We start from the raw sequence: 18,812 nt of genomic DNA, 5'->3' as shown, positions 1-18,812 counted from the left end.
TGCAGTGTGGAATGCACAATGTTAAGTGGTAATTGTAACTTTAATGCAATGTCACGATGCACTTATGTTAGCTAGGGTCACATAGAGCAAAGAATACAAACGGTACCAGCTCCAACATGTTGCATCATTAGTGCTGCAACTATCAGTCCAATAATTAAATATACGTTCAGCCGAATATGAATGGTCAACTATTCTGACAATTCATAGTTTCAAGTACATTTCAAGTTCTTCAGGCAACTATAACAAATATTCTCTTGTTTAAGCTTCTCAAATGTGAGATTTTGCTGTTTTCTCTGCTTTGTATTATTGTACTGTCATTATACTGTATTATACAACACTGTCTCAGGTAGTGCATCTGAATCTCATTGTGTGTATAATGCGAGGACAATAAGGGAATCTTATCTTATTTATTATCATTGGGCTGTTGGTTGCACGAGACAAGTAATATGAAGACAGACAATTGAGTTCATGGAACTTGTGATGGACACATTTTGTAAACGAAGAAAAGCCATCAACAGGGACACACTGAACGTATATTGGGCCGATACGGACTCCAATAGCTGGATCATTCGATCGTATCGATGACAATGGGGCCGATCTCTTTAAATTCAATTCTATGTTTATATATCTTATACATTATATACTGGAATTTTAATTTAAAGTTTTGACCAATTTTTTGCTGCATTGAAAAGGTCACTTCCACACAGAGAAGAACAAAATGCATTGATTAAACAGTGGTTTGGGATTGATACTTGGCCCAGGTATCTCACATCGGTCAATTCCTAATTTATTATATTATAATAATAAAAATAATAATAATAATAATTTATATTCCTAATAATTCCTGATTTACTGAAAGTAACTGTTTAGTTAGTCGTTTTGATTACTCAATTAATTGAATCTTTATTCTTCACAATGTCACATAAAGAGTGCTCAAATTACTTTATTTGTCCAACCAACAGTCCAAAACTTGAAGATATTAAGTTATTAATTATATAAAAGTAAAGAGCAGCAAATCCTTTAGATGCTGGAACCAGTGAATCTGTAGAAAGTTTCCATGATAAATCATTTTAAATGAGCAGTTTTTTTACATAGTATGTTCAAGTCAATTCAGTGCAATTATTCACCAAATATTTAAACTTGACCCACATGAACAAGCATATTAATATAATTTTAGAGGATAAAAAGAGACCTTATTAATTGTATATAGTATAAATGATTCCTTTGACCGTGACCACCATATTAATTCCTGACCTGCCCCGAGACACTTTTACATCATGTGTTGACACAGCACTGATAAAGGAGACGTTATCCACTCGGCTGTTTGCAGAAGATCAGGCCATATTTGCTGTTGCTGAGAAAGAAAGGGAGAGAAAGTGAGTGGAGAGAAGAGTGGGAAAGATTTACATAGAGAAATAAGGTTAGGGTTTGGGGGGGGTTACTCTGTCCTACATTTAATATTATTAAAATGTAATTCATATTAAATTTAAATAATAATATATAATTAATAAATTATCTATATCTATGTGTCTATCTGCCACATGGCGAGTAAATGTTTGTACCAAAATAGTTCTGTTTTTCAGTCTTCATTTTGGTGAAGGTGCAGCTACTTTCTTCTGCTCCTCTGCTGTCTGCAGGTCGGAGCTTTGCGGGGGCAGGCCGATACATACACACACACACACACACACACACACACACACGCACACACACAAACACACACACAAACACTGGCGCACACTCCAGATGCCAGCCACCACGTCACTTCTGTTTACTGATACCTAGCATTTGCCTCAGGCTAATTAATTAGCTAGTAAGGTGCAATTTTTTTGGCAGCCAGCCTTCCAAAAGAAAGCCCAATGAAATTAAATGTTAACTGATCATTAACTGTTAACAAGCAGGAAACAGAGTCTCAGTTCACCTGTCCAGGAGGCTCTGACACACTTTCTGCACTCCGTGTCCGCGAACAGCTGTAGGCTTGTACCGGTTAATGTTTTGTGCATTGTCGGACACATGCAGCCACTTTCCTGAAACCGCTTGCGAGACTGACACAAGTCCACACTACGTGTATGTCCGAGCCTGTCTCCACCGCCCCCACCTGCAGGTTGTCAACTGTGTGGTTTGAAATGAAAGGGAGAAAACAGGACGTTGAGTAACATGGCGGATATCATTCAAATACATTTTACATTTTATTTTTGACGACGTAGTTAAGGCAGAAGGCGCGGCAGGCGTGTCTTGCTTAGGTGTCTTAAGGTCTTGCCTTAACTGCAAAGTGCTGAGGGAAACCCTGAGCTTATCAGGAATGATGAGTCACACTCAAAGAAGGTCTTTAGGTGTTTTCTTCCCATATACTATCAGAGTACACTAACTCTCTCCTGTTTTGTCATGTCAGTTACTGAAAAGAGAGCTTCTTTCTTTTGTTTAATGAATGCTGACACAAATAATATTAAGTGATACAAATACTCTGATGCAAATGATTTATAAAGCATCCCCCTTCAGGCAGCTGGGTGTTGGGAATAAACAAATTTGCTATCCTCAATCTTTCCACTGCAGCCAGTTTGATAAGCAAAACGTTGGTATTTGATTACTCAGAGTGAGCTATGACCAAATTTGGTGCTGCAGACAGGCAGGCTACATATCTGAGGTTTGAGTCACTGCAACCACTGAGAAGGCAGTGTAAAAATCTCTGAGGGGAAACTATCACTTTTTTCTTAAGAATCATTCACTTGTATCTGTAATTTCAGTTTAACATGAAAACAACCTGCTCCAGTTTTTTGTCTCTGCTATAATCATCACTTTTTTGTTTGAGAGTTGATAATTGATTAAAATCCCAGATGATTTAAGCCCAGATCTTCTCTCCTTGTGACTCTTTGCACCAGAAAAATTTTATTATGTCAGCATTTCAGTCTTATTATTATATTCACAGTCTTAGTGTTATCAGTGGAGAAAGCCAAATGTTTGGCCTTGTTTTTTTAAGAACTAGGCCAGTGTGTTGATTAGATTAAAGCACTAGGCACGCTTGGTCATAGTGCTACCTACTGGGAACAGGAGGTCAGCCTTATGTGACAAACCTCATCAGATTCACATGAAATTTTCATGGTGTGTTCTACACATGATATACAGCAACATAACCTATTATTAGTGTGTGTTCTCTAGCGCCAAATAGTGGACAGAGGAAGTGTTACAGGCAACCGGCATCCCGCCAGTACCCCCGACATGCTGTGAGGGGCAAGGGCTTGTTCATTGCTGCTTGCACTTTAATTGCTATTATTGTTGTATTATTTATTGTTAATTTTTAATTATTTTATTTTATTTATATTTTAATTAAGGATCTTGTCTTTATTCAGTGTTTCTACTGTAAAGAACTTTGTAACTTGGTTTTGAAAAGTGCAATACAAATAAAATTATTATTGTTATTACTCAAGATGCCCAAATCAAAAGACTCAATGTCAGATTTTGTTGTTGTCTTTTCTCACCTAGTTTGCCAACATCTATGACACTTCTGTAAAGCCATGGTTGTTAACATTCCTCATCTCAAAAGTCTATAGTGGCCATCTCTAAAGACATAGATGTCATGTAGTCTAATAGAACACTTCACTCAATAAAAAAAGACCATGAACATAAATAGGTTCCGTTGTGATAATAAAATGTATACAGTAGACCCATCACTGTGACTGATCCATAATGTTTTTGTTTCCTCTGTCCAGCTTCATGGAACGATGAGAGTGGTGATGGAGCCTCTGCTGGGGGCCATGCCTTTGATCGGAGCCCTGTCCGTCTTTTTCCTCAAGAAACCAGTGAGTACCTTGTAGGGCTGTCAACATATATTCTGAATTATAATACATATTCAAATTGTAAAACATTCAAACCTGAAAATTTTTATTCGAATATTGTGGGGGGGCTGTCTGCCTCACACGTTCTCGCTTGGTCCTGGGCTGCTGCTCCCTGTATCATTGATCCAAGCTGGTCTTTCACAGTTTATAGCAAGTAAGGGGGATTGTTGATGACAGTCTATCATATGGCTGGCACTACCCAAAAATTGCAAGAGACTTGTTGTTTCTGACCAAATTACAATCCGGCTACATCATGTCCCCTGCTTAGGGCTGTGGCAATAAATGCATCAATGCAATACTGGCAGTGACGTGACACTACCGTGGTGATGACATCATCACCGTGATCACGGCATTATTTATTTTATTATATTTTTTTGCTGGTGAAAGTTACAGGAGTGCATATGTCATGTGATATGAAATGGAAACTGGTACAACCGGCATCCTGCTAGTTCCCCTGATATGCTGGGTACTAGCACACGATTATGTTTTTTATATATATGTATTCACCTAAAGGATTGTTAGGAACACCGTACAAAGACTGTGTTTTACCCCCTTTCGCCTTCAGAACTGCCTTAATTCTTCGTGGCATTGATTCTAAAAGGTGCTGGAAGCATTCTTTAGAAATGATGGCCCATAGTGATCGGATAGCATCTTGCAGTTGATGGAGATTTGTGGGGTGCACATCCAGGGCACGAAGCTCCAGTTCCACCACATCCCAAAGATGTTCTATTGGGTTGAGATCTGGTGACTGTGGGGGCCATTTTAGTACAGTGAACTCATTGTCATGTTCAAGAAACCAATTTGAAATGATTCGAGCTTTGTGACATGGTGCATTATCCTGCTGGAAGTAGCCATCAGAGGATGGGTACATGGTGGTCATAAAGGGATGGACATGGTCAGAAACAATGCTCAGGTAGGCTGTGGCATTTAAACGATACCCAAGAAAACATTCCCCACACATTACACCCCCACCACCAGCCTGCCCAGTGGTAACAAGGCATGACAGATCCATGTTCTCATTTTGTTTACGCCAAATTCTGACTCTACCATCTGAATGTCTCAACAGAAATCGAGACTCATCAGACCAGGCAACATTTTTACAGTCTTCAGCTGTCCAATTTTGGTGAGCTCGTGGAAATTGTAGCCTCATTTTCCTATTTTTAGTGGAGATGAGTGGAATCAGTCGGCCCATTCTCCTCTGACCTCTAGCATCAACAAGGCATTTTCAAGGACTGCCGCATACTGGATGTTTTTCCTTTTTCAGACCATTCTTTGTAATCCCTAGAAATGGTTGTGCGTGTAAATCCCAGTAACTGAGCAGATTGGGAAATACTCAGACCAGCCCGTCTGGCACCAACAACCATGCCACACTCAAAGTTGCTTAGATCACCTTTCTTTCCCATTCTGACGTTCAGTTTGGAGTTCAGGAGATTGTCTAGACCTGGACCACACCCCTAAATTTGAATTTATAGAGTGTGGTCTAGACCTACTCTATCTGTAAAGTGTCTCGAGATAACTCTGTTATGATTTGATACTATAAATAAAATTGAATTGAATTGAATTAAATGCATTGAAGCAGCTGCCATGTGATTGGCTGATTAGATAATTGCATTAACGAGAAATCTTACAGGTGTTCCTAATAATCTTTAAGGTGAGTGTATGTATGTATGTATGTATATATATATATATATATAACCACAAATTAATACTGCATGGATATACCTTATTATGTTTCAGCTTGTACTGTACAGTTGTACCAAACCACAGCATTCTCCACTTCCTGAACGCTGCCCAGCTCCCCAGTCCTTCTTTATCAGTGCATTCCTTCTCTCTGACTGCTGTCTTCCTTCCTTTGCCTTAGTACATTCTACCTTCCAGATATAGGCTTTCATATGATTTGATGTGAGATTGTTCCTTCTCCAAAAATGTGTTTTCAGTTTTCAGTCTGAGTAAGATGTTTTAGAAGAAGGAAGCATTAGTTACGTCAGCAGCAACACTCAAATTTGTGTTTTAATGTATATGAATCAAGTAGAAGTCTGTGTGGAGGTGTGGAGATCTCAGGCAGGTCCTTGCTGACACACACACGATCACATAAAAATGATAAAACATAGCTCAAATCAATCATCTGATTGGTTCCTGGCCGTGATATAATAACCATATACAACGGCATATGGTTAAAAAATTATAAAACCAAAAAATTATAAAACATAGCTCAAATTATAAAACATAGCTCAAATCAATCATCTGATTGGTTCCTGGCCGTGATATAATAACCATATACAACGGCTATGATTTGAAAGTAGTTTGCACAAGAAGTATCTCTAAAAACAACAACAATAGACTAACCAGCTGATAGTGGTGCCACAGAGGGAATCTATTTATCTGCACACACACTGCCATGACACAGAGCTGGTTAAAATAGGCTAAGTATCCCTGTGTATGCTATATTTAGAATATAAAACTGCTTTAACTTGCTGTCAAACAGCACTTTTGACGTTATCTATGCTCTCTTCAAAGCCACCTGTCTCCATTGATAAGAATAGCAAGTTTACCTTGCAAAAAACGGAGTTTCTTTTCTATGCTGCCTCCATCGATCAGTTCTTTTTCTACTGCTGTTAGATCAGTTAGGTAGTTTGTGTTATTGTGTGCCTTTCTTTAGCCGTAAGCAAAAGAAAGTCTGTGCTAGCTACTAACGTTAACTGCACTATGTTCCATAGCAACTTCAGACGGCCTATTTTATTTTGAACATGACTATTTATAAAAATCTATTTAAATTAGATATTGCCAAAACTTGATAACCGTTATAAAGCAATAGCTCGCCACAGGCCGCGGTACTTTGTGTTTATATCACAGCCAAGGAGCGTCCCCACAGCAAGCCGTTTTTATTATAAAAAGGGAGCTCAAATCAAGCAATTTCATTGGTTCATAGCCGTGATATAATAACCACATTCAATAGCTATGATTCATATTCCTTTGCACAATAAATATATTCCGTGTATCGGAAAGCACAATATATAGTTTTTTTATCGTCATCGCAATATCAACTAGCTCAATATACACATCAGCGCAATATAAAAAAGACACTCCAACATTTAATGTTAGTTGAAAGCAAATATCAGTGGAAAACTGCACTTTATAATGTAAATGTTATTCTTTTTTAGTCGTGCCTTTTATACTCCATTCAATGTTCAATGAAAGAATGTTGGAAATGATTTCCTTTCATTTGTTTTAAATTCAACAAGCATTTTTTTGTATTTTAGCAGAATACTGAAAGCAGAACTGAGCACACTTTAATATATGTTGTTTATTTATCGCAAGTTATATAGTTATCGCAATATTCAACAACATTATTGCATATCGCATATTTTCCTCATATCGTGCAGCTGTACTATATTTAGAATGTTTTCACCGCTTTACCTTTCCATCGCGGTTGGCTGAACAACGCCCCTTAGCTGTGATATAATCACAACATACCATGGCCTGTCATGAGCCATTGCTTAATTCTACCACATCCAGACCACCAGATAGATGTGTTATTTGTATCTTCTGCATCTGGGTGGAGTTAACTGATAAGCTCCTTTTTTAGGCGTTGTTATTTGGTGAGCAGCTTTTTCCGTAGATCAACTGGTAACATGAAAAATCTGTACCTGGCTGACAAATAATGTCTCACAGTGCATATCTTCATCATCAGCTAATAGTTCAAGGAAAACTGCAGTTTCCTTTAATTATTCCCCTGTGATTGTAAGCATGAGCGCCTGTTTATGTTTTAAAATGGGGAAACAAGATTCATAATCGTATAGTTTAAAACAAATTTCCTGCACTGTTGAGCCATCTAACATCTTGGATTAAATACACTTGTGTACATTACATCCCAAATCTAAATCCCACCATCTCCACAGCTGAATCCTGTCCGATCAGCGCGTTAACGCCAGGCTGGCAAAGTTAGTTAACAATAAATCTGTTCAGTTTATGGGCGACAGTACAATCCTACTTTTTGCTTATTTAAAGTTTGGCTGGAGTCAGTGGGCCAAACAGGTTCACCTAACATACACTAGCCTGTCTTTTCTTATGTTTTATTTTCAGTTTAGGATTGCAGTTAAGCTTAATGACATGTTTCTTACCTTTCTAAACAGTCAGTACACTGTGGAGATTAACAGACTGGGATTAAAAGCCAAAGCATGCTGTGGCGTGTTGTTTTTGGCAGTTGTTAAAAATAGTCATATGATCATTGATATAAGATGCTTAAATATAATCTCCTGATTGCAGGGAATGCATGATGATAAGTTTATTTTTAAAAAGAAAAAAAGTGGGATAGCAACACTATAACTTAACTTACTTTAATACACTTACTTTACCATTAATTAAATAACAGGGATGCATTTGCTTCTCTTGCCATATTTCTCAGGCACCTGTGATTGTAGGAATCATTTAAATAATTAGTAATGTCATCATGTTTCAACTTGAATGCAACTTCAGTTTCCTGCTTCCCAACTTTTGAGCCATCCAATTATTTTGGTAACAACGTTGTATTGTTGTGGTTAATTGTTTTAGTGATTTCATTAGATTTACATATCGTAGTAATACCTAGAAAAAAATAGTAGCAAAAGTCAGCCAACACTTTGACCAGTTTTGGTGATAAAATGAATTAAATATGGTTGTTTCTATCTTCTTTTTCTAAGACAATCACAACAATATTTAAAGAGCCTTCAGAGAACCTCAGTACTCAGTCGCTTGCACACACACATATTGTGTTACAACATTGAAAGCATTATTATATCCTGTGTGCCGTTATTTTTAATGGGTTCTGTGAAACCCCCACAACTGCTGTCATTTTCTTCCTGTGCCATTCTGGCAGAATGGCATTGTGGTACACTCTGGTCTACATCTAGAGTGCTAACTAGGCCACAGAAAGACATGCCTACTTCACTGTGTTGCACACAAGAACATGAAACACAACGCTCTGGTCTACATCTAGAGTGCTAACTAGGCCACAGAAAGACATATGCCTACTTCACTGTGTTGCACACAAGAACATGAAACACATGGTCACATATGTATACTATACATTTAATTTTCATATATCCATGCAAGAGGAACTCTTATCAATTTCACACACTTGAGTATCTCTACAAATTTATAACAGAAAGCCGATAGGTAAGGGTACTTTATTGTCACATACACATAGCGAAATTCATTCTCTGCATTTAACACATCCCTCAGCCCAGGGACCAACTCCAGATCAGAGCCAGTGCCTTGATCAGGGCACTGACCGGAGAACCTAGTACATGGTTTTGGTGGTAGGGGAAACCGGAGCACCCGGACGAAACCCACACAAACATGGGGAGAAGATACACACTCCACACAGAAAGGCCCAGAACGACCTGGATTTGAACCCAGAACCTTCTTGCTGTGAGGCCACAGTGCTAACTATTGGGCCACCGTGCTGCCCGATCTTACAAACTGGAGATGTTGAGTTAGAAAAACATGGCTGTCTAACAGGAAGGAATGATCTAATCAGAGGAAATTAAGTTACATTATGCAACATATACGGTCCAGCTTTTAAGGAGCTGTACTAAGGATTAAAAGTCAAGATATCTCGGCCTATGCTTGACATTTTGTAAATCCCCCATGTGTCCTGTAGATTTGACTGACAAAGGAAACTTTACTGATTTGTGAACATTCACACAATTTGGTGCAATGGCCAGCACTCAGACATGATGAGCTCCTCTTGCTTTCCTGCTGACCAGATTAGGTTAAATGAGCACTACTGGACAAGTTAAAGTATTTTCTCTGGACAGACATAAAATGATAAAATGTGCTCCATCTTTACCAGCTGCAACATCAAAGGAATGAACACATTAATTTATCAATGATATTATATATATCGGAGCATGTGAGCGGAGTCGAGCGGGGAGCGGGAGCGTGCGGGCGGGTCTTAGACAGAGCGCAGAGCGGCATTTTTAAAAGGACGGAGCGTCGCTCTATTTCCCGCTCCAATTTCGCTCCGCTCACAGCACGAGTCTGAAGCATGCTCAATCAAGCCTGACCCAGAATCCATCTGTCTTGCATCTGTCATCAACAGACTATTTTCATTCAAAACTCGGCCCAATAATGGAGTTCAAAAAGTACTTCAAAAAAGAAAATGAGAAATCATGCAGGTGTACTATTTTAAAAAAAAAAAAAAAAAAAAAAAAAAAGTGACAATGTGGTACAAGAAAACAAATGTGGAGACATCGTTTCAGTAAGTAAAGATTCCTTTTGGAATCTAAAAAGGCACATCTCCCGAAAGCATGAAAGTGTGCTACGCTGGGAAGAAAAGCAAAAGGTTAGCAAATTGAATACGGTAACTTATATAGCGTAATATTCAAACAAATTCGTTTTGTCATTCAAGTAGGCCTAATAGTTCGTTTTATTTCATTTGTGTCGTCCGTGAATTTGTATTTGATAGAGCGAGAGGAGGAGCAGCAGCAACAAGAGAAAACGGTTGAGGAATTCAAAAGTTTCTTCCCTGCACGCAAAGGCCCAACCATAACAAGGGAGAGAAAAAGAGAGCTGGATGTAGCATTTTTTTAAATGATTTACATGGACTATGAACCGCTGAGTAAAGGAGAACGCGAAGGGATGCAACACTTCGCCAGCGCAGCTCAACTGGGCTACACACCCCCATGCTCCAACACCGTACGGGACACGCTCATGCCACATGCTCTGGAAGAGATGGAAGCCAAACTGCGAGACCTACTGCAAAATGGTGATGGGCTCGTTCTTTTTTTGGACCAGTAGAAGAGGGCACAGCTTCCTTGGCATCGTTGCATCGTTTCATTGGTGGGACGTTCCAGGGGCACATGGTTTTGTTGGGCTGTGAGCACATACAAAGGCACCACACTGCAGATCGTATTTATCAAAAGTATGAAAGTGTACTGAAATATTGGAACGTGCAACGACGTGTGATTTGGGTCGTCACTGACCGGGGATTTCCACTGGATGCGTAATAGCTGCGGACCGGCTCCGCTGCGTGTCTGCTGCGTGCTCCGCCGTCCGTCAATACCCACCGGGTCCGGATTTGTTGCGGAACGGCTGCGGCCGTAACTGACAGCTGTAGTCACGAGGACCCACAAGTTCTCGCGAATTCAGGTAGAATAGAACCACAAAACCAACAACAGTTTGTTTCCATCCAGAGGAGTAGAGGGGAAACGACTCTGAGCTGTGTTTTCAAGGTGTAGTTCAGGGAAATATGATCCGCCGTGAGCACGGTGTATTTTATTTAGAAAATTAACCGGATATTTATTTTGTTTCTGTGCTCGACTTCCTGTCCCGCACTATCTGCCGTGTGCTGAACTGCTGCGGAGCTCTCCGTCGTCCGTCAAAAATAGAAGCTCTGCGTATCTGCTGCGGAGGACTGCAAACTGACGGAACTGGGACGCAGACGGTTCCGCAGTCTGTGGAAATACACACACTGACTTTAATGGAAACCTAATGACTCCGTCGACGTTCCGGAGACGTTCCGCAGACGTTCCGCAGACGTTCCGCATCCAGTGGAAATTGCCGGTGACCGTGGCAGCAACGTGATCAAGGCGTTTAACCTCCTCCCCATGCAATGAAGAGGAGGCGGAGGGTGAAGTGACCGCGGATGCCAGCAGCAGCGCAGAACATGAAGAGGAGGATGAGGAACCACTAGCGCCCTCGCAAGTCCATGTGGAAGTGATAACAACTAATGTAGAAACTATGATAAATCAGTACTTTACTGTGTCAAATTTACATCTGAGATGCCCCATTCACATGCTTCAGCTGGCGATCAAAGATGCCGTTAACGAGCACAACAACATTAATAGGCTGTTAGTGAAAGTCGGCAAGCTGGTGAAAAGTGTACGCAAGAGCACCCTGAACACAGAGGAAACAGACCAATTAGGGATCCGCACCACTAATGCCTGCGCCACTCGATGGAGCAGCCAGCTTCGGATGATTCAGTCGGTCATCCGGTTGTTCCAAAAAGACCTGTTATGGCAATACAAACTCAAGTCTAATTTTGCTAACATCACCCTGAATCAAGTACGCCAGCTGACGCACCTTGTCAGTGTGCTGACACCTCTGGCAGACCTCACAGAAAAAATGCAGAAGGAGCTGGGGAACCTGGGGATGATCCTCCCTGCTGTCACAGAAATAAAATCCCTGCTCACCGATGACACACTGCACTTCAAATGGGCATCGCTGCTTTTGCAGAAACATTGGCAAACAACATGTCAACTCGCTATGGAATATACTATACTGATAAACATCTCATTTAAGCATCAGTGTTAGATCCCCGTTTCAAGACAGAATGGATAATCCAAGATGAGTCTGTATGCAACAAACTCGGGGAGATCCGTGACCTCCTCATAAAAGAAGCGGAGGAAATTAACGCTCCCAGTGGGACACCTGAGACCGACACACCACCCGCCGCTGACCTGAATCCCGAGCCTAAACCAAAAAGAGCTTGCCTGTTCGGGTCATACTTCAGCGAGCAGCAACGCATTACCGGAGACGCCAAAGGTGAAGTTGAAAATTACCTCTCATCCCCGAGACAGAACCCGGACGCAGATGTCATTCGATTTTGGAAAGAAAACTCAACGTATTTCCCCGCCTGTCTAAAGTGGCTCGCATTGTTCAGCATCCCAAGTGGGTCTGCGAGCGCCAAGAGGGTTTTCTCCGCTGCTGGCCTGCTCTCAAGAAACCACCGCATGAGTCTGAAGCCTCAGACATTGTCCAAACTTGTGTTCTTGAAGGTGAACTAAAATGAACTGTAGATAAGGAAAGCAATTCATTTTTTTTTTTTTTTAGTTTGACAACATAAGCCAATTTAAATTGAAATCCACGTGCACTCTGCGCAAAAGTTCAGTTAAGAATTTTGGCCTTATAGTTAATTTTAAAACTTTGATGTAGGCCTATAGCCTGTATATTTTTATTTATATAATTAGGCCCATTAATTTGTTTAATTTTACAGCAGTCTTTTTTTGTACAATTGATATAAGCCAATTAAAATTGTAATCCTGCGCGCTGCGCAAAAGTTCAGTTATAAGAATGTTGGCCTAATGTATATTTTTATTTATTATTTTTATTTATATTATTAGGCCCATTTATTCGTTTAATTTTACAGGAATTTTTTTGACTAATTTGTAATTTGAAATAAAACATTTCTATTTGAAAAATGTTGTTGCTCATTAGTTCTTTAGGAGGTAAGGCTGTGGTCTAAGCAAAAAGTGATATACATGTAGATTTTTTCCTTTTTTGGAGGGAGCGGGGGGCGATTTGAGTGGAGCGCGAAGCAAACTGCATTGAGCGCTGAGCGATAATGAGCGGAGCGGCCTGATGTAACTTTGAGCGGGGCATTCTCACCGCTCCACTCCGCTCATATGCTCTGATTCTGACTCTGACTCATTCATCCTTTCGGGTCTTGGTGTTGAGTAGCCTATAGTCTACACACATCCTCAATGTCACGTCCTTTCCTCCAGCAACCTCCTCACCTGGGCTAACTGCAGCTCATCCAAATAAGCACTACTGAAGTCAAGTGAAAACTTGGGTGGCTCTGCCGACTGCTGCCCCAGTGTTGCCTCCTGCATATGGACTAAAACCTCCACTTCCTGTGGCCCTACCTCCTGGAATGTCACTGGGCTTACAGCCCCTGCCACTACATCTGCTACACTTATACGAGCAGGTGCGTGGTTCTAAGCATACATCTGTATGGCCAACATTAACAACAGGGACCATCAGCACTCCTCCCTGCACCCACACATACACACTTAAAAATGATGGGTTAAAAATAACCCAACTTGGGTTGTTTTATAACCCAACCGCTGGATCACTATTCCACCGGACCAACAGTAGTTAATTTGACCCAGCAAGATGGGTTGGTCATTTTTAACCCAACAGATGAGTTAAATATTCTACCCAAATGCTGGGTCAAATTAATTACAATTCTGGGTTGATTCAACTACATATTTGTTATATAGTGTGCCCAAATGCTGGGTCAAATTAATTACAATTCTGGGTTGATTCAACTATATATTTGTTATATAGTGTACCCAAATGCTGGGTCAAATTAATTATAATTCTGGGTTGATTCAACTATATATTTGTTATATAGTGTACCCAAATGCTGGGTCAAATTAATTACAATTCTGGGTTGATTCAACTACATATTTGTTATATAGTGTATAGGTGAATGCTTGGCAAAATTAACCCATATCCCAGATTAATTCTAACACATTACAGTACAATTTAAGAAAATAAATTGCAATGAAACTGTTAAACTACAAACCTAGAACAGAATACATGCTAGATTTATGCATATATGCAATAAACACTTAAACAATACAAAAACAAAACATAATGGAATCTTTGAAAAAAATGTATTATATCAACAATATAGTGGAACTGGTGCAGTTCATATCACTCAGGTAGGAAAACATTCAGAGCAAAACAACAATTACGAATGAACTGGCTGAACATTCAACAGGCCAACAGTCAACAGGTCTATAGTGAACAAATTCAAATTCCTATTAAAAAGCTGCTATTAAGAGCCATTAGCTCTACTTGCAAGCAAGTATTCTACTTTGAATAAACTTTACCATTTTAGACTCCCCTCCTGGCATTTCATATGACCAAGTTTCAAACAACTTTGATGCAGCATCCCCATGCAGGACAAGCCTGTGCAATCTATAAAATGGAAAACACATTTTTAAAACCAATTCAATGTGGCACACTAATAAAACATTATAAACAATGCATCCTCATATGTAAGATCATATTTCCCTATACCTACCATGCCTTTGGTCATTAGGTGAGGGAACTCTTCGAGGATCTGATCGATGGTCCAATTGTTAACCCTCATCTATTGGAGTCACTTTGACACATTACATGGAAGCTACTGAAAAAAAGAGGAAATTATATTTCATAAGAATTCATGTCTGAAAAGGGCTTTAGTAGCAATGCACACTTGATATGCTGTGGATGGGAAAACAAATATTTCTTACCTTTAAATCTTTCGACAAGGTCTGGCACTCTGTCAAAGTGTTAATGACAAAGCTATCCATTGATCTGAAACAAACACAAAAAGAGCTTAAGCAAAGATACAATTGCTATTGTATTAACTATTCAGATATCACCATGTAAAAGCAATGCAGACTAACAGAAGAATGTAATCCAATGTGAAGATAACAGCCATTTTATTTAGCATCACAATCCTCCCTCTCTACCTATACAATTCATATGACAAATTGCATGCATGTAAATTGTTTTTATATGAATGCAATTCATATTTGAATATTTGTGGCTGCTCACAGCATAGCTTTCAGGGCACGACTGTCAGTACAACAGTCTACAGCAGTGGTTCCCAAACTTTTTATTATATATTTCTTAACCGTTAACTCAAGTGGCCCTTGTCGTTTGCCAGGCCGCCATTTAAAATAAGCATTTGTTCGTATCTATTGTGGGTCACCACATTACTTAAATAAATGCACATACATGCATTTAGTCAGACATATCAGGTTATCTCACTGTTTTTACATACTTTAATCAGTCAAACACTGTGTTATGCCTTCACATTTCACATTAAAAGCTTCAGGAAAAACAAGCGCGTTCATTTAGAGCCAGTTAAAATAATATAGCTAGCAAAGCAACTAACGGACAGCCTGTTGGCTAGTAAACTATCTAGCTAGCTAGCTAGATAGTTAATCACCTGGCTAGGTTGAAACTAGCTGGCAAATTAGCCTGGTGAACTCAATAAATATGACCATATGCCCATGGGCATTATGAACTTGTTTCATTAATTCATTAATATAATTCAGACCAAACGGATAAGCTGTAGGCTATCCATGCTTCCATGATAACGGCTAAATGGCTAACGTTAGCTAGCTACGTTGTTAGCCAAACTAACCAACTAGCCTCACAATATAAATGATAGTACTTTAATAGGTAACGCAACACAGACAATGTGATTTAGACATGTAGCTAGTGTACACAAACCTTTTATTATTTATTTGCCTCGTTGGATGACCAGACTGGTTCTCTGCTGTGACAAGCGCTCGGTGTGTGGACTCTGGTGATGATCTGATAACGTTCGAAGCACAAACAACCCAAGTGCTGGGTCAACCGATGTATGTTGGGTTGATGGATTTTGACTCAACGCATGAGTTGCACAAAATAACCCAACTTCCATATAAATAACCCATAATGGGTAAAACATTTCATAACCCAGCGGTTGGGTAGATGAAATAACCCAGCATTTTTTAGGGTGTAGGAAGTGGACACCAACAAGTTACTGGGTAGCAGCCCTTCCTCCACTCCTAACACTTCTACTATTACTGCCTGACCGGCAGGGCTGTTACACTGAAACCCTGAGGCTGAAACAAGGCACATAGACCCAGCAGGTACTACAACAGTTGAAGAGGCTATAAGAGACGTATTACGTTTCTCAAGTCGGTGTCGCCTCAGTGTGTTCCGTGGCAGTTTTTTGGACCTCGGGGACCCGACCGATCATTTCGACTGGCTTTTCTGTCGACAGTCGGCCGTCTGGTGTGTGTGTCTCGCCTATAACACTTTAGCGAAACCTTCAATAGTGACAGATGAACGTGGAGTACATGAAAGACCAAGGGGGCCGGAAGAACACTCTTTGCATTTCTTTATTACATTCATCCCAATTATGCCCGGCACCATTCTTCTTCTTTCCCGTGTGACATCATCAGGGGAGTCTTTTACCACCAAGAGCCCACATTAGGGTTACACCACCCCTGCAATATACACATCAAGTCTTAATTACCCCACATATGGTAACGGTGTCCCATGAGCCCCTTTCAAACTGAGCCACCCACACACCTTCAGAGCAGCCTCATCCATCTTTGAGAAATGTTGCTGAAAGAAACTTTCAGTGAGCACGCCACTGACACATTAGACCCCTTATCCCACAAACTGTACCGGACCCACCAGTGCCTCGGCTAACTCGGTGTGATCACCCAATGCCTCCCCTGAGCCCACTTGCCTCCCGTCCGTAGTTTGGCTCTCCACTACAGAGGGAGAAAGTTTCCCTGCTGCCCCTGGTTAGTCTCTCCTCCTACTGTTCTTGTACCAGCAGCCCCCCTACCATCAGCGCTAACTGTTTGTGCTGGCATCCCCCTACACATCATTGCTAGGTGCCCCACACCCTGGTATCGAAAACAAATGGGTCTAACTGCGGCGTTTTTGCACTTTAACCAAAGAGGGTGGGCGGCCATAGGTCTTCTCCAGCACCGCTAACATTAACTCGGGATTTCTCCTCACCTCTGTTGCAGAATGCTTGATCTCCTGTTGAGCCTCCCATTCCAAATGATTATAAATACACTTTCGCTTTGCCTTTATACCTATGATAGCTGACAGAGTTCTCCAGCTCATCAATCCAGTCACTAATCATCGCTAATGAGCCTGGCTATATATATATATATAATAATATTTTTTTTGTGGTTTTTTTTTTTTTTTTTTTTTTTTTTTTTTTGTTTTTTTTTTTTGTTTATGTTTGTGTATATATGTTGTGTGTATGTATATACCTCCCCCTCTCTCTTCTCTTTCCTCTCTCCTTTCCTCTCTCCTCTCCTCTTTTCTTTCTCTCTTTTCTCTCCTCTCTCTTCTTTCTCTCCCTGTTCTCTTTTCTTTTCCTTTTTTTTTCTCTCTCCTTTTTTGTGTGTGTGTGTTGTGTCTTTTTGTGTGTGTCTGGTTGTGTGTGTGTGTGCTGTGTGTGTTCTCTCTTGTCTGTCTGTGTGTGTGTGTGTTCTTTTTGTGTGTTTTTCTCTGTGTTGTGTTTCTTCTCTTTTTTTGTGTCTTTTTGTGTGTGTTTGTTGTGTGTTTGTGTGTTTTGTGTGTGTTGTGTCTTGTGTTGTGTGTGTGTGTGTGTGTGTGTGTGTGTGTGTGTGTTTTGTTGTGTTTTGTTTGTGTGTGTGTGTGTGTATGATTTTGTGTGTGTATGTGTGTATGTGTTGTATATATGTGTGATGTGTGTATATATATATGTGTGTGTATTGATATGTGTGTATGTATGTGTGTATATATATGTGTATGATGTGTGTGTGTGTATATGTGTGTGTGTGTATATATATGTGTGTGTGTGGTGTATGTTGTGTGTATGTGTATATTTATATATATACATACATACACCTTATCTGTCACTATACTGGTCATTCAAGGGGGAAGCTCATTTTTGGCCTATAGCATAAAAATTGTCCATTTATTTATATTAATATTATAATAACATATATATAATATTAATGTAATAATTAAATAATATAATAATATAATACAATAATAATATAATTATTATAATACTAATTTATAATATCTGTGAGAAGGTTTCATCAAGAGGTATGGCCAGCAGTACATTTTCTTTGTCACGGTACTTCCAGTCAGCCAGCTTTGTCATACCAGGAGATCTGAACAGACCTGTTACTTTGCCCTGTCTTTTGCACTAAATAAATCTTAAGTGTTGATCTAACCCTGCTGTTTAATTCTAAGTTTCTCCTCGTAAGTAAGAGTTTCAAATGGCTTTGCCAAAATCAGGTCGACTATATTCACATTGTCTGCCATCGTATGCAGTTTGCTAACTGGCTAGTTCACCCCTACAACACTAGCCTAGCCTACTGTATGAATGAATGATTGAACAAACGATGTAACAAAACAATATTAAACTCGTAGGAGGAAATGTGGGAATTAGGTTAAACTGAAACAAGGAATGTGGTGTATAATTGTATGAAATGTATGATGAAAATTGGCTAGCAATTTCGCCAAGCAAATACCAAGAAATAGGTTGCAGCAGTTCGTCTTTCAACTACACTTGCAAAATCCACGATGGGACTGAGATGAGCTCTGCTTGAAGTTGAACAGCTTCGGCGACTTTTTATAGTACAAAATTGCTGTCATTCAAAACTTCGACAGACCCTCCAATCATCACGCAGAAGCCCAGCGTCCAGGCCAGCCTACTGCTCCATT

The 18,812-nt window shown here is 39.9% G+C and overlaps 1 protein-coding gene across 1 annotated transcript in view; it reads left to right on the top strand.

Annotated features, from left to right (window-relative positions):
- Positions 1-18,812, top strand: part of LOC120568092 (extended synaptotagmin-2-like) — a 92,825-nt gene that overhangs the window by 26,070 nt on the left and 47,943 nt on the right. Inside the window, exon 7 of the mRNA XM_039815305.1 lies at positions 3,705-3,794. Coding sequence (XP_039671239.1) covers positions 3,705-3,794 — 90 coding nt within the window. The remainder of the gene's footprint in view (positions 1-3,704; positions 3,795-18,812) is intronic.

This window comes from Perca fluviatilis, chromosome 11 (assembly GCF_010015445.1).
Source record: "Perca fluviatilis chromosome 11, GENO_Pfluv_1.0, whole genome shotgun sequence".
In the NCBI taxonomy this organism is placed as follows: domain Eukaryota; kingdom Metazoa; phylum Chordata; class Actinopteri; order Perciformes; family Percidae; genus Perca; species Perca fluviatilis.
The sequence above is the reverse complement of the archived record's forward strand: the minus strand, read 5'-3'. Positions and strand labels throughout refer to the sequence as shown.